This window comes from Cetorhinus maximus, chromosome 15, assembly GCF_964194155.1.
Source record: "Cetorhinus maximus chromosome 15, sCetMax3.hap1.1, whole genome shotgun sequence".
NCBI classification, from domain to species: domain Eukaryota; kingdom Metazoa; phylum Chordata; class Chondrichthyes; order Lamniformes; family Cetorhinidae; genus Cetorhinus; species Cetorhinus maximus.
Window position 1 is genome coordinate 83,684,309 of NC_135893.1, and position 24,732 is coordinate 83,709,040.

General features: G+C 50.4%; 1 protein-coding gene across 1 annotated transcript in view; it reads right to left on the minus strand.

The window, feature by feature from the left end:
- Window positions 1-5,584: 5,584 nt before the first annotated feature.
- trap1 (TNF receptor-associated protein 1) overlaps window positions 5,585-24,732 on the minus strand; it is a 38,218-nt gene continuing 19,070 nt past the window's right edge. Inside the window, exons 16-18 of the mRNA XM_078558770.1 lie at window positions 19,016-19,161; window positions 10,515-10,587; window positions 5,585-5,874 (exon numbers count right to left, since the gene is read on the minus strand). Coding sequence (XP_078414896.1) covers window positions 5,767-5,874; window positions 10,515-10,587; window positions 19,016-19,161 — 327 coding nt within the window. The 3' untranslated portion in view covers window positions 5,585-5,766. The remainder of the gene's footprint in view (window positions 5,875-10,514; window positions 10,588-19,015; window positions 19,162-24,732) is intronic.

Below are 24,732 nucleotides of genomic sequence, written 5' to 3' on the forward strand. Positions count from 1 at the left end.
CCTAGGGGAATATGCACTCCGTTCATTCCTAGAGTGAGCTTGAATTTTCTTTTTCCGTGGTATCCACCTTGTTCTTGCTGGATGTATATGTTTCACAAATGGAACCTTCATTTCCACTTGTTTAACAATTTCAGCCAAACATTTGTTTGCTGTTTTATTTTAAAATCCTTTTGCAAGCTTATGAATCTTTTCATTCAGTTTAACTTTTTCCTCTTCTAACGCCTTGCACTTCAGTGTCAGATTTACACTTTCCGATCTTATTTCTGTCTTTTCTTTCCCTGGCCACAGTATAACTTTTTCCTTGTCCTTCATTTTGGATTCACTTGTCGGCCTGGTCTGTCTCCAGTGAAGTTTTAACTTGTTTCAGTTCTGTAATTGTGCTACTCGTAGCTTCATTATTTTCTCACAGTTTGGAAAGTTTTACGGCTTTTCCTTTCAATGTCGCCTCTTTTTCACTCAACTGCTTCATCAGCTCTTCAGTCTGTTTCTTGTAGCTTTCAGTGTCCTGGAATATTGAACATTGCTGAGTCTTCTCTGCCAGCTGGTTCCTCAGTTCGTTCAGAGTGATGTTAAATTCATTTTGTCTCTTTGGATTGCTTCAGAGGAATAAACTTTGACCTGAGGGATTCTTGTAGCCTGTGAAGGTTTGTCAACAGGTTTTCCTTTACTTTGCAAAGCTCACTTGCTTCATCTTAAGTTTTCCTGCAATTTAACAGAGTCTCTGAGTTTCTTCTGTTGTGCTTTGATTCTGCTGTTTAAAACAGTCTTCACTTCTTCATGTTGCTGAATGGTTATGCATTCCTTTTGCATTTGGTCCTGAAGGACAAGCAACTGTTGTTTCAACTGTTTATTCTTTTGTTGACCCCTTGCCAACTCACTCTGGGCTTCAGTGAATTGTTTCATTTCCACTGATAGTTCCAACGCAGCTTTTCTGAAGCAATATTCAATGTCCTTTTTAGCACCTCATGTTTTTCCATGGCTACAACCTGATTCTTCAAGGAGTCTTTCAGAGTTGCAACAACTTTGTGTGCCTTTTCTACCCACTGTTTTGCCTGGCTGTACATCTGATTGAGTTTTCCCAACTCTCTTGCTTTGATTTGCCAGTTGTGGAACTGAGGGTCATTATTTTCTTCTGATATCTTTGTGTCATCTCTGAAATTTGTTTGTTCAGATTGTGAACAGCTTGGTTCATTGAAGACTTCAGTTTATTGTGCGTTTTGAAAGGTATATATTCAGCTTGAATCTTGTGCTTTAAATCTTCCAGTTCAGCTCTGATGCAAACATTTTCCTGTAGAACAGCTCCATTTACTTTTTGCACATTTTGCCTCTTTTGAGTTACCTCACACTCTGGGGTCTCTTCTTGTCCTCCCTCTGAAGTCTTTTGTTGCTTTCTCGTTAAGGTTTTTTGTTTTAAATTCTTGAGAACAGTAGAAATTCTTTTATCTCTTTACTGAAAAACGTTCCTTTTCCTGACTGAAAGGGGTTCTCTGTCTCTGTAGGTTTTTTCCTTTTATCTCTGTGCTGCAAGTTTCTATCTTGACTCTGCCAGCTGATTTAAAAGAATATATAACTTCAGTGCAGCATGGTTATCACTGCTGCAATCTGCTGAGACCTGGCACCACCTACTATTCTATAATGTAAGTACAGCTAATTTTTTGTATTTTTGCTCATCATCTCATGCACTGTGTCACTCAGGTTCTTGCAATTTTCTGTAATGGACTTTCACTCTGGTGGATTCCTCATTCCTAAGCCTGCAGTGAAACTTTTTCAAGGTTTTGTCTCAGGTGCATGCCTCTCTAGTTGGGTTTGTTTTCATATCTTGGGATGCTGTTCTGGATTCATGCATTTAGCTGCCACCTTTCATATCACCGCGAATAATGGTACTATCGCTGATGTGATATCTTGTAGAAGTGACCACCACTGCCAACCATGTTGTATTATGGTGCGTGTGGTGTCTTAACAATGAGATCTTGAGACTTTTATATTTAAACATAAACCTTTTATTGCTAGACATTAACTATTCACAGATCCCAGGTTACAGTCATGCATGGTGCATCCATGCAGGTAGGCTGCTTACTTAGTGTTGTTTCTAGGCTGCTTTCTTGGGGCCTATTACCATGTGACTCCATACATCATACCGTGGGCAGTGCTATTCTCCAGTCCCACATTAACTCTTGCGCTGCTGAACACATTTACATTATAGTAGCATGTAGGCACATCATACAACAGTCGCTAAAGGAGAGGGACTCAGCCTCTGCAATCATCAGACAATCAGGAATTACTGCTGGAAACTCCAATTAAGAGGTGGCTCAATCCATTTAGAGCTGAGTTTCCTTCTTATGCCTGAGGTGTTAGTAGCCCAGGAATCTGCAGCCATTCGCCTAGTCCATGTCTTAGGCTGGGAGAGGTGAGGTGAGGGGCATAACTAAACCGTGGGCTTTGCCATCTTTCAAATTCCACTGCCCTCATTTAATCTTTCTCAGGCAACAAAATCACAAACTGTTTGTTGACTGAGAGGGGAAAATTAATTTTAACAATTTTCAGCTAAATCTAAACATAGATGACAAATAATCATCAATGTGAATAATTAGCGTGGACAATTTCAAATATTGTTTCAATATTCTTGTTTTTACTAACCCACAGTCTCTCTGGCCCACACTTGCCCACTTAAGAGCCATGAGAGAGAGACTCAGAGTAGAGGTTCTCTCCCAGTTGTGCACCACAGGAAGAAGTGGTGGCCTGTGTGCCCCCAGGGTTGGTACTGATACTGACCTTGATTTCGCTGTCATTCATTGATCTGAGCGCATTGGAATAGAGAGGAGTGTGATTTATAACACACACAAACTGGATCAATGACAACCAGTGCACAGTACTTGGTGCAGAGAAATTAACAGGAGTGATTCAAACCAAGCTTGCAGCAAGCGCAGCCAACCTGGCAAATAACTCCCTCAAAAAAAGCCACAGATCTGTGGTAGGGATGCAATTGAGGTCAGAATCAGCGAGGACAGAGATTGTTAATGATAGTTTATATAAACTGATCTGTGAGGGTAACAGCAACTTGCATTTATATAGCACCTTTAAAGTAGTAACGTCCTGAGGGGTTTTACACAAGCATTAGAAAATAAAACTTGATACCCAGCCACATGAGGAGATATTAGAACAGATGACCAAGAGTTTGGTCAAAGAGGTAGATTTTAAGGAGCATTGTAAAGGAGGAGAGTTAGAGGCAGGGAGTTTTAGGGAGTTCATATACTTGAGGGTTGCAGGACTGAAGGAGGTTACAGACATAAGACCGCAGCGGGATATCAAAACGAGGAAGAGAATTTTAAAATCAAGGCATTGCTGTAAGTCAGTGAGCACAGGGTGATGGAATGAGTGACACAGTGGGACAGACATCAGCATTTCCATCCTGAAACCTGGTTTCAAATCCAGGTCAGACTGATGGAATAAACATTGTCTGTCCCATGTAACATGGGTTTGGGTTCGTATCCAATGTCAGCAATTCAGAATGAATTCAAACTCAGAAGAATAATATAGGAATTGGAACAATATCACATTGGTCCAATAGGCACTACTCTTTTTATTGAGACTGAGGGGCTGGGTGCAGGGAGTGACACTCTACAATCACACCTACTGTGACCCAGAGAATGCAAGTCCAAACCTCACTGTGGCAGTTTGAGGATTTGAATTCAGTTAAAAAAAATCTGGAATTATAAAGCTGGTATCGGTAAAAGTGAATGTTGTTGAAATGTTGAAAAAACCCAACGACTGACTTGTCCCAAAGGGAAGGATACCTGTTATCCTTCCCAGTCTGAGTTTATATGTGACTCTAATCTCACACCAACATGGGTGACTTTTAAGTTGCTTGGCACGTCATTCAGTTATATCAAAATTGCTAACGTGTAATTAAAGGATGGGCAATAAATTTTATAGGCACCCACATCCCAAGAATGCATTTAAATAAAGGCCATTTTCCACTTTTATAAGTTTTCTCAAAGTGGATCATTTTAGCACCTTATTGATTCAATTTTCACACATGAAGTCTCAGTGCTTTCTCTGCATTTAGGGATAGTCTACAAGAAGCCCTTTTACATAGGATCCCCTCTTGTTAAAGTGGAGAGGAGAAAAGTGTGCAGGTCCCCAGACCCCTAAAAGAGGGGAAAGTACAGTTCACCAAATTATGAAGGTTAAAGGTTGCAGGGTAGGGATTTCCAGCAGGGCCAGGCATGCTGCTGAGTTACCGGATCAGAGTTCAAACTGTAGGGCTTACTTCAGCACCCTCCGGTTAGGGGGCTGCGCGGGTGGAATGAGTGGGGAACTATCCAGGGTATCCATTGGTGATCAGCTGCAAAGCACTCCATGGTTGACAGTCTGGGTGTGGCACTGGAGGGTAGCCAGTGGCTGTGGAACTGCATCCCAGCGAGAAGCAACTTTGGGGTTTGGGAACTGAAGAGAAAAGCCGAGAGGGCACCACAGATGCTTGTCAGGAACCCAGTACATTGCTCTTTGGCCGTCTGCCAGCTCTGCTCCTGCCCTCAGCTTCTAAAACTCATTAATGCAGCATTTAGCACCATGACAAAATTTCCTGCGCCTGGGTGTCTCGTTAATATTTCAACGTTTCACAGCCAGTAGGAACCTACTGATAACTGTTAGGCCAACAGGGGGTTGTTAAAATCCTGCTCTAGAAACTGGAAATGCAAAGACATTCATTGGCCCCTGTACCTTTCCTATGTGCAAAAGATTGAATATTATCGATTCATAATCTTCACATCCTGCATCACAAATTCAGGAGATCCCAGTCTATGCAGAGTTTATTCATCTCTTCCACATAGAAGCTCTCACTTCAATACTTAGCTCAACTTCATGGATTTGTGAGGGTGTGCATATTGGGGGGGTGTGGGGTGGGGGGGGGCTTGTTACCTGTGAAATCAGACCCCAGCGAGGAGAACATTGTAGACTATTTTGTCTAAAAGACTTTGCTGTCACCAATATTCTTAGCAAACAATATCATTCACAGGCTTAGTGTGGGTGCCAAAATATTCTGAAAACACCAAGATCCCTCTTTAAAATTCAGCGATTTCTTTTTAAACCTGAGTGAAACAGCTGCCTAGCATTCTATACCACAGTTCCATAAATAGGTAAATTATTTCCAACACCCATGTACAAAGCAACACCCCTCCGCCTACACACAGCAGCGTCTGAATCCCAACACCTAAAGCAGCCAGCACGTTTTATTCCTGAACAAATTTTACCCCCACCCCCCCGGTATATCTCTCCTTCCCCTCTACCACCCTCAATTCTACTTCTGAGGTTCCTGTCCATACACAACAGCAGAAAAGTGAACCAGGACACATGACTTCTGGTGGAAGGAAACCTGTGCCAATCCTTTACCCTGGCACTGGCTGAAATCATCGGGCCACTGGGTAATTAATTATTTTGCCAGGAAACCAGAGATTTACAGAAAAGAGGGGCAGTGTCTCCTTGCAGGGATCAAGTAAAATAGGATCTAAAAACCTGGGTAATCGACTGAGATCACAAGAAACTGCAGCTCCCTCAGTCTGAGAAAAGTTATCATTTGGAAATATTTTACTTGTAGAATCTTTTATTTCAACATATATTATTTGTGTCAACAGTGTTTGTGATTGGAGAAATTACATGGTACAAAGCACAACATCAAACACAGGCTCAGTGGGGTTGGATTGTTGGATCTTCCTTGACAGTCCTAAGACGCCACACATGCCGACCAGAGGCATTAGGGCCCGTCCCTCAATCTCTAGTGGTTTCCAGTGCTTTGGTCAGAAGCTCATTCAATCTGCTGACCATAGGTCGGGGGTCATCATTCAGCCCCGCAGCGATCATGGCGTTGTCATAAATCTGAAAGAAACAGCACAGGATCACAGTTAGATCAAAGCCCAAACAACCACTCCCCTCAACCACCAGTTTTCAAATGCGATGAGATCGAATGGCCCTGGGGAAAACCATTTGTGGCTGCTGTCCTCTGGAAGGGCTCAACCCAGTCATAGCCGAGCTACACTGAGGTCAGCCCATCACCCGGAGCAATATGAGGGGGGGAGGAACAGACAGGAATGCAAGCTGCAGGGTGACAGGGAACAGAGCAATAAACTAAAAGGCCGTGTAATGAAATAGGAACAACGTGGTGATGATCTGCCGAAGGGCAGGTCCTCTCGCAGTCCCACACTTCCCTTTTCAATTGCTCCCATTTTCAAGTTCATGAGCAATGTGACTGGGGGATAGAAAACATGAGGCGGTATCCCATCATCTTCCTCGTGTGTACTTAAAGGAAACACAAGTCCTCGCCCTGAAGGATCCTCTGCCTGTAAGCAACTGCTGTCCCTCGAGGTTCTAGCTCGTCCGCCATTACCACCGAAAATTGGCTGGTTCTGCTGTTGGCCATGGCTTGTAGCCCTGGTTCTGCTGTTGGCCATGGCTTGTAGCCCTGGTTCTGCTGTTGGCCATGGCTTGTAGCCCTGAGTGTGGGACCCTTATTCGGGACTCTCAAAAGGCAGGGACAACCATCCCGAGATCTCAACTGAGCCTGCTACCCTAATAGGAACAAGGGCATCTAGCCTGACCTACACAATTGTACATCACAATAAACAACCTGCCACCTGACCCAAACCATGCAATCTCCTGGGGTAGGCAAAAAGAGATAAAAACACAGGTCGATTCAGGGAAAATATGTGGGAAATCCCTGTCTAGGTGACTGAAATTAGTTGTTGGCATCTGGAATGCTCACCTGGAAAGCCGGTGGATTCCATAAATAATTTGAAAAGGGAGTTGGACGGGTACTTAGCCATGAGGAACTTACAGGATTTTGGACAAAACGTGGGACTAAACAACTGCTCTTATATACAGCCAGCAAAAGTCTCCTTCTGTGTTGTAAAGTTATGATGATTATAGACCAGGAGATCACTCTGTCCCTTGAATTTCCTGCAGCACCTGCCTTTTGTAAGAGGTGATGTGCTACACTGAAACAATGACATACTTTTAAAAAATTCATTCAAGGATGTGAGTGTCGCTGGCAAGGCTAGCATTTATTGCCCATCCCTAATCGCCCTCGAGAAGGGGGTGAAGAAATGGCAATTGACATTGTTCCAAGACAGGATGGTGTGTGACTTGGAGGGGATCTTGAAGATGGTGGTGTTTACATGCATCTCTGTTGTCCTTGTCCTTCCAGGTGGTAGAGGTTGTGGATTTGGAAGATGCTGCCAAGTGAGGAATACCAGACTTAGCAGCAGGAGTAGGCCATTCAGCCCTTGCGAGGCTGCTCTGCCATTCAATAAGACCATGGCTGATCTGCTTGTGGTCTTGTGTGCTCCACTTTCCTGTCTTTTCCCCATAACCCTTAATTCCCTTACTGATTAAAAATCTGTATCTCCGCCTTGAATATACTTAACGACCCAGCCTCTCCAGCCCTCTGTGGTAAAGAATTCCACAGATTGACTACCCTCAGAGAAGAAATTCCTCCTCAACTCTGTTTTAAATGGGCGCCCCCTTACTCTGAGATTATGCCCTCTGGTCCTAGACTCTCCCACAAGGGGAAACAACCTCTCAGCATCTACCCTGTCAAGCCCTCTAATAATCTTATATGTTTCAATAAGGTCACCTCTCATTCTTCTAAACTCCAATGAGTACAGGCCCAACCTACTCAACCTCTCCTCATAAGAAAATCCCTCTGTACCCAGGATCAACCCAGTGAACCCTCTCTGGACTGCCTCCAATGCCAGTATATCTTTCCTTAGATAAGGGGACCAAAACTGTTCAGTTTTCTAGGTGTTGTCTAACTAGTGCCTTGCATAGTTTTAGCAAGACTTCCCTATTTTTATACTCCATTCCCTTTGAAATAAAGGCCAACATTCCATTTGCCTTCCCTATTACCCGTTGAACTTATATGTTAGCTTTTTGGGATTCATGCACAAGAACTCTCAAATCCTTCTGTGCTGCAGCTTTCTGCAGTCTTTCTCCATTTAAATAATATTCAGCTCCTCTATTCTTCCTGCCAAAGTGCAAAACCTCATATTTTCCCACATTATATTCCATCTGCCGAGTTTTTGCCCACTCACTTAACTTATATCCCTCTGTAGACTCTTTGTGTCACCCTCACCACTCGCCTTCCCACCTATTTTTGTGTCATCTGCAAACTTGGCCATAGTACATTCATTTCCCTCATCCAAGTCATTAATATATATTGTAAATAATTGTGGCCCCAGCATTGATCCCTGTGGCACTTCACTAGTTACATCCCAAAAATGCCCCCCTTATCCCAACTCTGTCTTCTATTAGTTAGCCAGTCCTCTATCTATGCTAATACACTACCCCCAACATCATGGGCTCTTAACTTATTAAGTAGCCTAATGTGCGGTACCTTATCGAATCCCTTTTGGAAATGCAAATATATTACATCTCCTGGTTCCCCTTTATCTATCCTGCTTGTTACCTCCTCAAAGAATTCTAATACATTTGTTAGGCATGAATTCCCCTTCATGAAGCCATGTTGACTCTGATCACATTATGATTTTCTAAGTATCCTGCAATTTTCCTATGACAGATGTTCGGTGAACTGGGCTCTAGTTTCCTGCTTTCTATCTCCCACCTTTCCTGAATAAAGGTGTTTCATTAGTTGTTTTCTAATCCACTGGTACCCTTCCAGAACCTAGGGACTTCTGGAAGATTATAATCAATGCATCTACTATCTCTGCAGCCACTTCTTTTAAAGCCCTAGGACTGTGAGAGTTGCACTGTGATCCTATTATGGAAAACTATTAGGCCTAAAGACTGAGAAGTCCCCAGGAGAAGGTGAAGCCTTTAACCCAAAGCTCCTTGTGCTGCACAGAAAGAACAAATGAAATCCCAAAAATTCCAGCAACTCACTGCCCCTCTCTTCCCACCCAAACAGCATTGTTCTTCTCCTTACAGCTGGGCACCGGTCGGCTTTACTACAGAAACAGCAAGCCTTATTCCTCAAGATAAAAAACATCTGCCAATCAAAATATCTGGTCATTTATTTCCTGAAGCTTTTAGTTACTGCAGTCCCAACCTCTACCAGCAGAGGCACTGCATCACTACTTTCCTCAGCTCACTCACCACCATGTGGCAGGCAGCCAGCACTGCAGCAACTGCAACACCAAGATTTGCACCAAAATGAGACATTTTGTCACTATTCAGGGTGATGACAGTGTCAGGGGCTGCACTAATATATTGTTTTCAAACACTGCAGCAGTGTCACATGCCCCAAGTTCCGTCCTAAATTGAGGGACTTTCCATTGAAGCAAGAGAACAATTTTCTTTTCAAATTTTCAGTTTGAATACAAAGACAGGATGCATTACAGAAAGCTTAAAAGCTTAATGACGGAAGCATTGGCAGCTTAGCCTCCCCATTGCATTGATAGGTCTCCTAGGGAGCAGAGGAAGTCCTGATGCCACCTGTCCTAGGGTGCAACACCAAATTTGCTTCCTCTATTTTCCTTTCTGATCTCAGCCTTGCCACATTCCCCTGAGTCAGGTGGTCATGAGTTTGAGTCCCACTCCATAGGCCTGAGCCCCCGATTCTAGGCAGACACTCTAGTGCTGTACCAAGGGAGTGCTGCCCTGCCGGAGGGCCAGGACCGAGGGAGCGCTGCCCTGCCGGAGGGCCAGGACCGAGGGAGCGCTGTATTGTTGGAGGGCCAGGACCGAGGGAGCGCTGCCCTGCCGGAGGGCCAGGACCGAGGGAGCGCTGCCCTGCCGGAGGGCCAGGACCGAGGGAGCGCTGCCCTGCTGGAGGGCCAGGACCGAGGGAGCGCTGCCCTGCCGGAGGGCCAGGACCGAGGGAGCGCTGTATTGTTGGAGGGCCAGGACCGAGGGAGCGCTGCCCTGCCGGAGGGCCAGGACCGAGGGAGCGCTGCCCTGCTGGAGGGCCAGGACCGAGGGAGCGTTGCCCTGCTGGAGGGCTAGGACCGAGGGAGCGTTGCCCTGCTGGAGGGCCAGGACCGAGGGAGCGCTTCCCCGCCGGAGAGCCAGGACCGAGGGAGCGCTGTATTGCCGGAGGGCCAGGACTGAGGGAGCGCTGCCCCGCTGGAGGGCCAGGACCGAGGGAGCGCTGCCCCGCTGGAGGGCCAGGACCGAGGGAGCGCTGTATTGTTGGAGGGTCAGGACCAAGGGAGCGCTGCCCCGCTGGAGGGCCAGGACCGAGGGAACGCTGCCCTGCCGGAGGGCCAGGACCGAGGGAGCGCTGCCCTGCCGGAGGGCCAGGACCGAGGGAGCGCTGCCTCGCCGGAGGAGTTGACTTTCAGACAACACATTAAGCAAGGCCCAATGCACACACCTGCAAAATCCCCATAGCATACCCTCACTAAACCCCACAGCGTCCTCCTCAAACTCACTAGGTAAGATGTGCAGCTCTAGATCATGCTCATACCCCCTGTTAGATGCCCTTTAGTGCTGCGTGCTGAATACCACCAGCAGCATCACTGGCACAGGGTTGACTTGGTAGCTGAACTCAGACACTTGCTCACCTGGTCAAGCAGCAACTTAGCTAGTTCCGGATTCTTGTCTCGTAATTCATTCAGTTTCTTTATCAGTGAGTGACTGAAACAACACAAGGTATAAGTTAATTAATGAAAGTTATCTCTACAATTCCAAAATGACCATGGTCTGTATGTGCAAAAGTGACAGTGCTGCAGAGAGGGGGAGGTGGGAGGGACACAGAGAAAGAAGGGGCTCTCATGTGCACACGCCCTCTCTCTCCGCATGCTAGAGAGAGCAAGCATGCGAGATGGAGAGAGTGAGAGACAGCGCGAGCGTGCGAGAGCGCACGAGAGCGAGACAGCGCGAGCGCACGAGAGCGAGAGCGAGAGAGCGCGAGCGCACGAGAGCGAGACAGCGCGAGCGCACGAGAGCGCGAGCGGGAGAGCGCGAGCGGGAGAGCGCGAGCGGGAGAGCGCGAGCGGGAGAGCGCGAGCGGGAGAGCGCGAGCGGGAGAGCGCGAGACAGCGAGAGCGAGACAGCGAGAGCGAGACAGCGAGAGCGAGCGGGAGAGCGAGCGGGAGAGCGAGACAGCGAGCGGGAGAGCGAGACAGCGAGCGGGAGAGCGAGACAGCGAGCGGGAGAGCGAGACAGCGAGCGGGAGAGCGAGAGACAGCGAGCGGGAGAGCGAGAGACAGCGAGCGGGAGAGAGAGAGACAGCGAGCGGGAGAGAGAGACAGCGAGCGGGAGAGAGAGACAGCGAGCGGGAGAGAGAGACAGCGAGCGGGAGAGCGAGACGGAGAGCGGGAGAGAGCGAGACGGAGAGCGGGAGAGAGCGAGACGGAGAGCGGGAGAGAGCGAGACGGAGAGCGGGAGAGAGCGAGACGGAGAGCGGGAGAGAGCGAGACGGAGAGCGCGAGAGAGCGAGACGGAGAGCGCGAGAGAGCGAGACGGAGAGCGCGAGAGAGCGAGACGGAGAGCGCGAGAGAGCGAGACGGAGAGCGCGAGAGAGCGAGACGGAGAGCGCGAGAGAGCGAGACGGAGAGCGCGAGAGAGCGAGACGGAGAGCGCGAGAGAGCGAGACGGAGAGCGCGAGAGAGCGAGACGGAGAGCGCGAGAGAGCGAGACGGAGAGCGCGAGAGAGCGAGACGGAGAGCGCGAGAGAGCGAGACGGAGAGCGCGAGAGAGCGAGACGGAGAGCGCGAGAGAGCGAGACGGAGAGCGCGAGAGAGCGAGACGGAGAGCGCGAGAGAGCGAGACGGAGAGCGCGAGAGAGCGAGACGGAGAGCGCGAGAGAGCGAGACGGAGAGCGCGAGAGAGCGAGACGGAGAGCGCGAGAGAGCGAGACGGAGAGCGCGAGAGAGCGAGACGGAGAGCGCGAGAGAGCGAGACGGAGAGCGCGAGAGAGCGAGACGGAGAGCGCGAGAGAGCGAGACGGACAGAGAGCGCGAGAGAGCGAGACGGACAGAGAGCGCGAGAGAGCGAGACGGACAGAGAGCGCGAGACAGACAGAGAGCGCGAGACAGACAGAGAGCGCGAGACAGACAGAGAGCGCGAGACAGACAGAGAGCGCGAGACAGACAGAGAGCGCGAGACAGACAGAGAGCGCGAGACAGACAGAGAGCGCGAGACAGACAGAGAGCGCGAGACAGACAGAGAGCGCGAGACAGACAGAGAGCGCGAGACAGACAGAGAGCGCGAGACAGACAGAGAGCGCGAGACAGACAGAGAGCGCGAGACAGACAGAGAGCGCGAGACAGACAGAGAGCGCGAGACAGACAGAGAGCGCGAGACAGACAGAGAGCGCGAGACAGACAGAGAGCGCGAGACAGACAGAGAGCGCGAGACAGACAGAGAGCGCGAGACAGACAGAGAGCGCGAGACAGACAGAGAGCGCGAGACAGACAGAGAGCGCGAGACAGACAGAGAGCGCGAGACAGACAGAGAGCGCGAGACAGACAGAGAGCGCGAGACAGACAGAGAGCGCGAGACAGACAGAGAGCGCGAGACAGACAGAGAGCGCGAGACAGACAGAGAGCGCGAGACAGACAGAGAGCGCGAGACAGACAGAGAGCGCGAGACAGACAGAGAGCGCGAGACAGACAGAGAGCGCGAGACAGACAGAGAGCGCGAGACAGACAGAGAGCGCGAGACAGACAGAGAGCGCGAGACAGACAGAGAGCGCGAGACAGACAGAGAGCGCGAGACAGACAGAGAGCGCGAGACAGACAGAGAGCGCGAGACAGACAGAGAGCGCGAGACAGACAGAGAGCGCGAGACAGACAGAGAGCGCGAGACAGACAGAGAGCGCGAGACAGACAGAGAGCGCGAGACAGACAGAGAGCGCGAGACAGACAGAGAGCGCGAGACAGACAGAGAGCGCGAGACAGACAGAGAGCGCGAGACAGACAGAGAGCGCGAGACAGACAGAGAGCGCGAGACAGACAGAGAGCGCGAGACAGACAGAGAGCGCGAGACAGACAGAGAGCGCGAGACAGACAGAGAGCGCGAGACAGACAGAGAGCGCGAGACAGACAGAGAGCGCGAGACAGACAGAGAGCGCGAGACAGACAGAGAGCGCGAGACAGACAGAGAGCGCGAGACAGACAGAGAGCGCGAGACAGACAGAGAGCGCGAGACAGACAGAGAGCGCGAGACAGACAGAGAGCGCGAGACAGACAGAGAGCGCGAGACAGACAGAGAGCGCGAGACAGACAGAGAGCGCGAGACAGACAGAGAGCGCGAGACAGACAGAGAGCGCGAGACAGACAGAGCGCGAGACAGACAGAGCGCGAGACAGACAGAGCGCGAGACAGACAGAGCGCGCGAGAGAGACAGAGCGCGCGAGAGAGAGTGCGAGAGATAGAAAGCGCGAGAGAGACAGAGTGCGCGAGAGAGTGAGAGCGCGAGAGAGAGAGTGAGTGAGAGCGCGAGAGTGAGTGAGTGAGAGCACGAGAGTGAGTGAGAGCACGAGAGTGAGTGAGTGAGAGCACGAGAGTGAGTGAGAGTGAGTGAGAGCGCGAGAGAGAGTGAGAGCGCGAGAGAGTTAGTGAGAGCGCGTGAGTGAGTGAGAGCGCATGAGTGTGAGTGAGAGCGCGAGTGAGTGAGTGAGAGCGCGAGTGAGTGAGTGAGAGCGCGAGTGAGTGAGTGAGAGCGCGAGAGTGAGTGAGAGCGCGAGAGAGAGAGTGAGAGCGCGAGAGTGAGTGAGAGCGCGAGAGAGAGTGAGTGAGAGCGCGAGAGAGAGTGAGTGAGAGCGCGAGAGAGAGTTAGTGAGAGCGCGAGAGAGAGTTAGTGAGAGCGCGTGAGTGAGTGAGAGCGCGAGTGAGTGAGAGCGCGAGTGAGTGAGTGAGAGCGCGAGAGAGAGTGAGTGAGAGCGCGAGAGAGAGTGAGTGAGAGCGCGAGAGTGAGAGCACGAGAGAGAGTGAGTTAGAGAGCGCGAGAGAGAGTGAGAGCGCGTGAGAGTGAGTGAGCGCGCGAGACAGTGTGAGTGAGAGCGCGAGACAGAGTGAGTGAGAGTGCGAGAGAGTGAGAGCGCGGAGAGAGCGTGGAGAGAGCGCGAGAGAGAGAGAGAGAGAGAGCGCGCGAGAGAGTGAGAGCGCGCGAGAGAGTGAGAGCGCGCGAGAGAGTGAGAGCGCGCGAGAGAGTGAGAGCGCGCGAGAGAGTGAGAGCGCGCGAGAGAGTGAGAGCGCGCGAGAGAGTGAGAGCGCGCGAGAGAGTGAGAGCGCGCGAGAGAGTGAGAGCGCGCGAGAGAGTGAGAGCGCGCGAGAGAGTGAGAGCGCGCGAGAGAGTGAGAGCGCGCGAGAGAGTGAGAGCGCGCGAGAGAGTGAGAGCGCGCGAGAGAGTGAGAGCGCGCGAGAGAGTGAGAGCGCGAGAGAGTGAGAGCGCGCGAGAGAGTGAGAGCGCGCGAGAGAGTGAGAGCGCGCGAGACAGAGTGAGAGCGCGCGAGACAGAGTGAGAGCGCGAGACAGAGTGAGAGCGCGAGACAGAGTGAGAGCGCGAGACAGAGTGAGAGCGCGAGACAGAGTGAGAGCGCGAGACAGAGTGAGAGCGCGAGACAGAGTGAGAGCGCGAGACAGAGTGAGTGAGAGCGCGAGAGAGTGTGAGAGCGCGAGTGAGTGAGAGCGCGAGAGTGAGTGAGAGCGCGAGAGTGAGTGAGTGAGAACGCGAGACAGAGTGAGTTAGTGAGAGCGCGAGAGAGAGTGAGAGCGCGAGAGTGAGTGAGAGAGAGCGCGAGAGAGAGTGAGTGAGTGAGAGCGCGAGAGTGAGTGAGAGCGTGAGAGAGAGTGAGTGAGCGCGCGTGAGAGTGAGTGAGCGCGCGAGACAGAGTGAGTGAGCGCGCGAGACAGAGTGAGTGAGCGCGCGAGACAGAGTGAGTGAGCGCGCGAGACAGAGTGAGTGAGCGCGCGAGACAGAGTGAGTGAGCGCGCGAGACAGAGTGAGTGAGCGCGCGAGACAGAGTGAGTGAGCGCGCGAGACAGAGTGAGTGAGCGCGCGAGACAGAGTGAGTGAGCGCGCGAGACAGAGTGAGTGAGCGCGCGAGACAGTGAGTGAGCGCGCGAGACAGAGTGAGTGAGCGCGCGAGACAGAGTGAGTGAGCGCGCGAGACAGAGTGAGTGAGCGCGCGAGACAGAGTGAGTGAGCGCGCGAGACAGAGTGAGTGAGCGCGCGAGACAGAGTGAGTGAGCGCGCGAGACAGAGTGAGTGAGAGCGCGAGACAGAGTGAGTGAGAGCGCGAGACAGAGTGAGTGAGAGCGCGAGACAGAGTGAGTGAGAGCGCGAGACAGAGTGAGTGAGAGCGCGAGACAGAGTGAGTGAGAGCGCGAGACAGAGTGAGTGAGAGCGCGAGACAGAGTGAGTGAGAGCGCGAGACAGAGTGAGTGAGAGCGCGAGACAGAGTGAGTGAGAGCGCGAGACAGAGTGAGTGAGAGCGCGAGACAGAGTGAGTGAGAGCGCGAGACAGAGTGAGTGAGAGCGCGAGACAGAGTGAGTGAGAGCGCGAGACAGAGTGAGTGAGAGCGCGAGACAGAGTGAGTGAGAGCGCGAGACAGAGTGAGTGAGAGCGCGAGACAGAGTGAGTGAGAGCGCGAGACAGAGTGAGTGAGAGCGCGAGACAGAGTGAGTGAGAGCGCGAGACAGAGTGAGTGAGAGCGCGAGACAGAGTGAGTGAGAGCGCGAGACAGAGTGAGTGAGAGCGCGAGACAGAGTGAGTGAGAGCGCGAGACAGAGTGAGTGAGAGCGCGAGACAGAGTGAGTGAGAGCGCGAGACAGAGTGAGTGAGAGCGCGAGACAGAGTGAGTGAGAGCGCGAGACAGAGTGAGTGAGAGCGCGAGACAGAGTGAGTGAGAGCGCGAGACAGAGTGAGTGAGAGCGCGAGACAGGGTGAGTGAGAGCGCGAGACAGGGTGAGTGAGAGCGCGAGACAGGGTGAGTGAGAGCGCGAGACAGGGTGAGTGAGAGCGCGAGACAGGGTGAGTGAGAGCGCGAGACAGAGTGAGTGAGAGCGCGAGACAGAGTGAGTGAGAGCGCGAGACAGAGTGAGTGAGAGCGCGAGACAGAGTGAGAGCGCGAGACAGAGTGAGTGAGAGCGCGAGACAGAGTGAGAGCGCGAGACAGAGTGAGTGAGAGCGCGAGACAGAGTGAGAGCGCGAGAGAGAGTGAGAGCGCGCGAGACAGAGTGAGAGCGCGAGACAGAGTGAGAGCGCGAGACAGAGTGAGAGCGCGAGACAGAGTGAGAGCGCGAGACAGAGTGAGAGCGCGAGACAGAATGAGAGCGCGAGACAGAGTGAGAGCGCGAGACAGAGTGAGTGAGAGCGCGAGAGAGTGTGAGAGCGCGAGTGAGTGAGAGCGCGAGAGTGAGTGAGAGCGCGAGAGTGAGTGAGTGAGAACGCGAGACAGAGTGAGTTAGTGAGAGCGCGAGAGAGAGTGAGAGCACGAGAGTGAGTGAGAGAGAGCGCGAGAGAGAGTGAGTGAGTGAGAGCGCGAGAGTGAGTGAGAGCGCGAGACAGAGTGAGTGAGAGCGCGAGACAGGGTGAGTGAGAGCGCGAGACAGGGTGAGTGAGAGCGCGAGACAGGGTGAGTGAGAGCGCGAGACAGGGTGAGTGAGAGCGCGAGACAGAGTGAGTGAGAGCGCGAGACAGAGTGAGTGAGAGCGCGAGACAGAGTGAGAGCGCGAGACAGAGTGAGTGAGAGCGCGAGACAGAGTGAGAGCGCGAGAGAGAGTGAGAGCGCGCGAGAGAGTGAGAGCGCGCGAGACAGAGTGAGAGCGCGAGACAGAGTGAGAGCGCGAGACAGAGTGAGAGCGCGAGACAGAGTGAGAGCGCGAGACAGAGTGAGAGCGCGAGACAGAGTGAGAGCGCGAGACAGAGTGAGAGCGCGAGACAGAGTGAGTGAGAGCGCGAGAGAGTGTGAGAGCGCGAGAGAGTGTGAGAGCGCGAGTGAGTGAGAGCGCGAGAGTGAGTGAGAGCGCGAGAGTGAGTGAGTGAGAACGCGAGACAGAGTGAGTTAGTGAGAGCGCGAGAGAGAGTGAGAGCGCGAGAGTGAGTGAGAGAGAGCGCGAGAGAGAGTGAGTGAGTGAGAGCGCGAGAGTGAGTGAGAGCGTGAGAGAGAGTGAGTGAGCGCGCGTGAGAGTGAGTGAGCGCGCGAGACAGAGTGAGTGAGAGCGCGAGACAGAGTGAGTGAGCGCGCGAGACAGAGTGAGTGAGCGCGCGAGACAGAGTGAGTGAGCGCGCGAGACAGAGTGAGTGAGCGCGCGAGACAGAGTGAGTGAGAGCGCGAGACAGAGTGAGTGAGAGCGCGAGACAGAGTGAGTGAGAGCGCGAGACAGAGTGAGTGAGAGCGCGAGACAGAGTGAGTGAGAGCGCGAGACAGAGTGAGTGAGCGCGCGAGACAGAGTGAGTGAGAGCGCGAGACAGAGTGAGTGAGAGCGCGAGACAGAGTGAGTGAGAGCGCGAGACAGAGTGAGTGAGAGCGCGAGACAGAGTGAGTGAGAGCGCGAGACAGAGTGAGTGAGAGCGCGAGACAGAGTGAGTGAGAGCGCGAGACAGAGTGAGTGAGAGCGCGAGACAGAGTGAGTGAGAGCGCGAGACAGAGTGAGTGAGAGCGCGAGACAGAGTGAGTGAGAGCGCGAGACAGAGTGAGTGAGAGCGCGAGACAGAGTGAGTGAGAGCGCGAGACAGAGTGAGTGAGAGCGCGAGACAGAGTGAGTGAGAGCGCGAGACAGAGTGAGTGAGAGCGCGAGACAGAGTGAGTGAGAGCGCGAGACAGAGTGAGTGAGAGCGCGAGACAGAGTGAGTGAGAGCGCGAGACAGAGTGAGTGAGAGCGCGAGACAGAGTGAGTGAGAGCGCGAGACAGAGTGAGTGAGAGCGCGAGACAGAGTGAGTGAGAGCGCGAGAGAGAGTGAGTGAGAGCGCGAGAGAGAGTGAGTGAGAGCGCGAGAGAGAGTGAGTGAGAGCGCGAGAGAGAGTGAGTGAGAGCGCGAGAGAGAGTGAGTGAGAGCGCGAGAGAGAGTGAGTGAGAGCGCGTGAGAGAGAGTGAGTGCGAGAGTGAGAGCGCGGAGAGAGCGCGAGAGAGAGAGTGGAGAGCGCGCGGAAAGAGCGCGAGAGAGCGCGCGAGAGAGTGAGAGCGCGCGAGAGAGTGAGAGCGCGCGAGAGTGAGAGCGCGCGAGAGTGAGAGCGCGCGAGAGTGAGGGCGCGCGAGAGAGTGAGAGCGCGCGAGAGAGTGAGCGCGCGCGAGAGAGTGAGCGCGCGCGAGAGAGTGAGCGCGCGCGAGAGAGTGAGCGCGCGCGAGAGAGTGAGCGCGCGCGAGAGAGTGAGAGGTGGCGAGAGAGTGAGAGTGCGCGAGAGGGTGAGAGCGCGCGAGAGAGTGAGAGCGCCCGAGAGAGTGAGAGGTGGCGAGAGAGTGAGAGCGCGCGAGAGAGTGAGAGCACGCGAGAGAGTGAGAGCACGCGAGAGAGTGAGAGCGCCCGAGAGAGTGAGCGCGCCCGAGAGAGTGAGCGCACGCGAGAGAGTGAGAGCGCCCGAGAGAGTGAGAGGTGGCGAGAGAGTGAGAGCGCCCGAGAGAGTGAGCGCGCGCGAGAGAGTGAGAGCGCGCGAGAGCACGTGAGACGGAGAGAGAGCGCGCGAGGGAGAGAGTGTGAGAGCGCGGGAGAGTGAGTGAGCGTGAGAACAAGAAAAGGGGCTGTAAAAAAATGAAACACCAGGAAGGATTATGGGGATTGCAAGGGGGTTGGCCAAGGGTCAGAGACACAGGCAATATGGTGCCCTGGCCTACATTGCATGTATACATGGTGATATGGTGCAGTTATAGGCAGTTATCATGAATTACTGCTGTAGCAGCCGATACCACCCTGGCAGCAATGTTTTGGAGGCGTGAGTGGAGCAAGGTTACAGTCACTCAATGGCTTTAAGCAGGATGAAGGGACTGAGGAGGAGAGGAACCTGTCCCCTCACCATCTCTTTTAGAGCAATTGTGTGTGCGGGCAATGAGTGCACTCCTCCTCTTCCCCTCTCTACACCTGTACAACGTGACCTACCTGGCGCAGGCTGCACCTTACCTGGCATTGATTTCCAGTGTTGGCTGCAGGATCTGAGCCCGCTCCTCGCTGGACTTGGCAAGCTGCTGAGTGCGTAGGAAGTGTCGCGCAGCACCCATCTCCAGCACAGTAATCATGGCAGGGTGAGTGTCCAACCGCGGCGTCAACTGGTTAGCAAACGGGTGAGAAAGCAAATTGTTTGATGATGACAATCTAACACGAGAAGCCAAGGCCCTGTCAAAATATTCACACACTCACCACACTAACTGAAGAGCAAACTCTGGTGTCCCAGCCAATATTCCTGTCTTAATCAACATCACTGAAACAGAGGATCTAGTCAATTATCCCATTAGAAATGCATAACAGATTAGGCATCGGCCAATCATTTAGTATTATTCCCTGTGCCATTTTTCCATGGGATCTTACTGGCTGATGTTCACCAATCAAACAGGAACTGTATAAGAGGAGGTGAAAGAAGTGATGTGGTGCTTTACCAGTGTGTTTATGCATTGATGTCAGCTGCGGCTCAGAAGGTTGTGGATTCAAGTCCCACTCCAGAAACTTGGGCACAAGGTCTAGTCTGACACTCCCAGTGCAGTACTAAGAGAATGCTGCACTGTCAGAGGTGCCAATGTTGGATGAGGCGTTAAACTGAGGCCCCAAATGCTACTTGAGACGGATGTTAAAGATTCCATGGTACTATTTCAAAGAAAAGCACGGGAGTCTCACCAGTGTCCTTACTGATATTGCGGTGTTTGGGCATTTGGAGGCTGCCAAGAGTATTTTTAAAAATCCATGTTGAAGACCACAGGGTCGCAATGGCTAGGCAGGCAGCAGAGATGGCTGATGATCATGAGCTGGTCCATAAGAACATTAAAAATAGGAACAGGAGTAGACCATTCGGCCCTTCGAGCCTGCTCCGCCATTCAATAAGATCATGGCTGATCTGCTTGTGTTTTGAATTCCACATTCCCATCTACCCCTGATAACCTTCGATTCCCTTGCCCAACAAGAATCTACCGCTCTCTGCCTTAAAAATATTCAATGACCCCACCTCACCACCTTCTGAGGCAGAGTTCCAAAGTCTCACAACCCTCAGAAAAAAATTTCTCCTCATCTCTGTACTAAAAGGGGGCGCCCCTAATTTTAAAACAGTGCCCCCTAGTTCTGGACTCACCGAAAAGAAGGAAACATCTTTTCTACGTCCACCTTGTCAAGACCGTTCAGGATCTTGTATACTTTAATCAAATCACCCCTCACTCTTCTAAATTCTAGTGGAAACAAGCCCAGTCTGTCCAACCTTCCCTCATAAGACAATCCACTCATTCCATGTATCAATCTAGTAAACCTCCTCTGAACCGACTCCAATGCATTTACAGCCTTCCTTAAAGGAGAACAAAACTTCACATTAAAAGCCAAAGTTTTAGTCAATGGTATTGGCGGGGAGCATATGTCTGTATGTTCGTACTAGGTGCACTTGGAGTGTAACCTAATGTCTGGCAAAGTGACGGCAGGTGTTGTTGAGAAGTTATATGTAGATGTAGTTGATTTACTCCTGGGAAATGATTTAGATGGAGCAAAGGTAGTAGCTTCTCCCATAATTACAGAAAACTCAATTGAGGTTAAAGAGACGGAGCAGTTACAGGCAAAGGTTCCAGGAGTTTCGCCTTCATGTGTGATGACCCAAGCAATGGCTAAACTAAGTCCATCATCAAAGGTCAAAGTGGTACCACAGACAGATATTTGGCTGACTTAAACTTTCTTTAAAGGCTTAGATAATCCAAAAGAGGTGTTTAACAAATCTTCTTTAGTTGAGGCTCAACAAGCTGATCCAGAGTTCAGAAAGATAGCACAATCAAAGGTTACGGGGAGAAGGCGGGAGAATGGGGTTGAGAAACTTATCAGTCATGATTGAATGGCGGAGCAGACTCGATGGGCCGAATGGCCTAATTTCTGCTCCTGTTTTATGGTCTTATCAGCCCAAACTAAAGCTGGGGCTAAGGAAGTTCCAGAATGTTATTATATTGAAAGACGAATTCTAATGAGGAAGTGGAGATCTCCTTACAGACCTGAGGATGAGGAGTGGACACTTGTTCATCAGGTAGTGGTACCACCCAAATATCGTAAAGAGATATTACGGGTAGTGCGTGAAATTCCTATGGCAGGACATGTAGGGATATGGCAAACTCAAACACGGATAAACCTGCTGTTTTACTGGCCAGGTCTTCAAAAGGACATGGTGCAGTTTTGTAAAATAAGCCATAAGTGCCAGATGGCAGGAAAACCACAACATACAATCAAACCGGCACCCTTAATTCCTTCTTCCTTAACCAAGGTTTCCCACCCACGGCAGTTGACAGAGCTCTCAAATGTGTCTGACCCATCTCTCACATCTCTGCCCTCACACCTTCCTCTCCCTCCCAGAACCAGAACTCTTATCCTCACTTTTCACCCCACCAGCCTCCGCATTCAAAGGATCATCCTCCGCCATCTCCAGCATGGTGCCACCACCAAACACATCTTCTCTCTCCCCCCCCACCCCCCGCCCCCTGCCCCGGGACACCCTGGTCCACTCCTCCATCACTCCAAACACCTCAACCCCCTCCCGTGGCACCTTCCCATGCAATCGCAGTATGTGCAACACCTGCCCTTTTACTTCCCCCTCCTCACCATCCAAAGGCTCAAACGCTCCTTTCAAGTGAAGCAGCATTTCACTTGCACTTCCCTCAATTTAGTCTACTGCATTCGCTGCTCCCAATGCGGTCTCCTCTACATTGGAGAGACTAAACAAAGACTGGGTGACCACTTTGCAGAACATCTTTGGTCTGTCCGCAAGCATGACCCAGACCTTCCTGTCGCTTGCCATTTCAACACCCAATCCTGCTCTCATGCCCACATGTCTGTCCTTGGCCTGCTGCAATGTTTCAGTGAAGTTCAACGCAAACTGGAGAAACAGCACCTCAGCTTCCAATTAAGCACTTTACAGCCTTACGGACTTAACATTGAGTTCAACAACTTCAGACCATGAACTCTTTCCTCCATCCCCACTTTCCTATATTAATCTTTATTTATTACCCCTCCACTTATTTTCATTATTAAAAAAAAAATTATTTCCATTTTTATTCATTGTTTTATCCCCAGTTTTTAGCCTTTTTGATCTTTTTTCCCCACCACCGTCCCCCACCGCACTAGGGCCATCTGTCACTTTCCAGAGAGCTTATCCTGGTCCTGCCATTATCACATTCTGCTTTCCAATCTTAATGTCACCATTAGCACTCATTTAGTCAGTGCCACCACTATTAACAACCCTTTGACCTTTTGTTTATGACATCTTTCGCAATCTCTCCTTTGCCTCCACCGATCACTGGCCTTCTATCCAGCTTCACCTGCTCCACCCTCCTTAAACTGTATATATTTCACCACATTTCCACTTCCCTTTAATTTGAAGAAGTCATACGGACTCGAAACGTTAACTCTGTCTTTCTTTCCACAAATGCTGTCAGACCTGCTGAGTTTTTCCAGCATTTTTTGTTTTTGTTTCAGATTTCCAGTATCCACGGTATTTTGCCTTTACTCTTAATTCCCATACTGGTTTTTGAGGAGACATTTAGTCGAGTATTAGTAGACTTGTGAGACCGTTACCAAAAACGAAAGCAGCCACAAGTATATCCTTACTATTATGGATATGACAACTCGATTTCCAGAGGCCATCCCTCTAAGGACAATTACGGCTAAAGTAGTGGCAGAGGAGTTAACCCAATTTGTTACCCGATATGGCTTACCGGTAGAGATCCAGTCGGATCAGGGTTCCAATTTTATGTCTAGAACTTTTCAGAACATAATGAACAGTTTGGGTGTAAAACAGCTTAAGTCCACAGCATATCATCCACAAATGCTGCTTTAGAGAGGCACCATCAAACTCAAAACAATGATCAAAGCACATTGTCATGAATATCCCCATGATTGGGACAAAGGACTGGACTTTTCTTTTATTTGCAACCTGAGATTCATCAAATGAATCGACTGGTTTCAGCCTTTTTGAATTAATTTATGGACATGAGATAAGAGGTCCTCTGAAATTAATCAAAGAAAAGTTTTTAGGAGAGAAGGGCGAATCCTCTATGTTAGATTATGTGTCTGTGTTCCAGGAACAGCTCACGGGAGCCTGCAAAGTGGCTCAGGGACATCTTAAAGTTTCTCAAACAAAGAAGAAAGAATGAGCAGGTAAGCAAGCTGAGACCCAAACATTACAACCAGGGGATGAAATTAGTGTTATTGCCATTAAAGGGGGAACCTCTAAAAGCACGGTTCAGTGGTCCATACAAAGTAATTAAGAGGGTTAGTAAAGTAAATTATTTGATAGATGCCCCAGAACATAGGAAATAGGATAATAGAATCGGCTGCGTCATGTCAATATGTTAAAATGATTCCATTGTAGGTGTGTGTGTGTGTGTGTGTGTATATATGTGTTTGTGTGTGTATGGGGGTGTGGGGGTGGATAGGGAACAGCAGGTATGTCAGGTTGTAAGCATAGTGGAGGATGAAAGAAACAGTGAGAGTGAGCTAGAAGGAGACTTAGATCAGTTCACAAATTGAACCACCTACTATCCAGTTAGCTAACACTGAAATATTAGGATAGTTAGATGCTTATTTCATACCTAGAGGTCAGGCAATGAGAGGATCTAGTGAGGTTACTCAGAATTTAAAGGGATCTGTAGGGATAAACCAGGGTCTATAACTTTAGCCACACATGATGTGGATGTATGGGAATTTTCTAAAGCAACATCCTTATTGTTTAAGTCCAAAGGAACAAACTCAGGTGACAGCAGAAATTCAATATGTGTTAGAAAATCACCTAATTGAGCGGAGTCAAAGCAGTTGGTGTTCTCCAGTAGCGTTAGTGCCTAAACATGATGGGTCAACCAGGTTCTGCATAGAAAGGTTAATGTGGTAATAAAAACGGATTCCTACCCAATCCCTCGTCTAGAAGGTTATATTGAAAGGGGTGGCAGTACTACATTCCTTACTAAGATAGATTTGTTGAAAGGGTACTGGCAAGTACCTTTAACATCGCGAGCTAAGGAAATGTTGGCTTATGTCAGACCAAATGGGCTATTTCAATGCTGAGTAATGCCATTTAGATTAAAAAAATGCTCCAGGTACTTTTCAAAGACTAATGAATCAGGTGATCACTAATGTTCCTAACTGTGTGTGGTTTACTTGGATGATGTATTGGTTTATAGCAACACGTGGAAAGACCATTTAAAACAACTGGAAGCCTCATTTAAACAATTACAGTCGGCAAATCAAGTAATAAATCTTGCAAAAAGTGAGTTCACAAAAGCACAAGTAACTTATTTAGGTCATATGGTAGGGCAGAGACAAGTATTGCCAAGAACAGCAAAGGTACAGACTTTGACAGAATTCCCTGCCCCTAAAACTAAATGGGAAATCATGAGATTTTTTACGGATGTGCGTTGTCTATCATAAATTTGAGTCAAACTTCAGCTCAATAGCGGCTCCACTAATGAATTTATTGCAAAAGGAAGCAAAGGTGGTATGGTCAAGAGAGTGCCAGGCAGCTTTTGAGAAGCTGAAGGTGATTCTAACTAATGAACCTGTATTAGCCGCCCCTAATTTCACTAAATCCTTCAAGCTGGCAACTGATGCTAGTGATTTGGGGGTGGGTTGGGTGCAGTCTTATTGCAAGATGATGAATCGGGCATAGAGAAACCAGT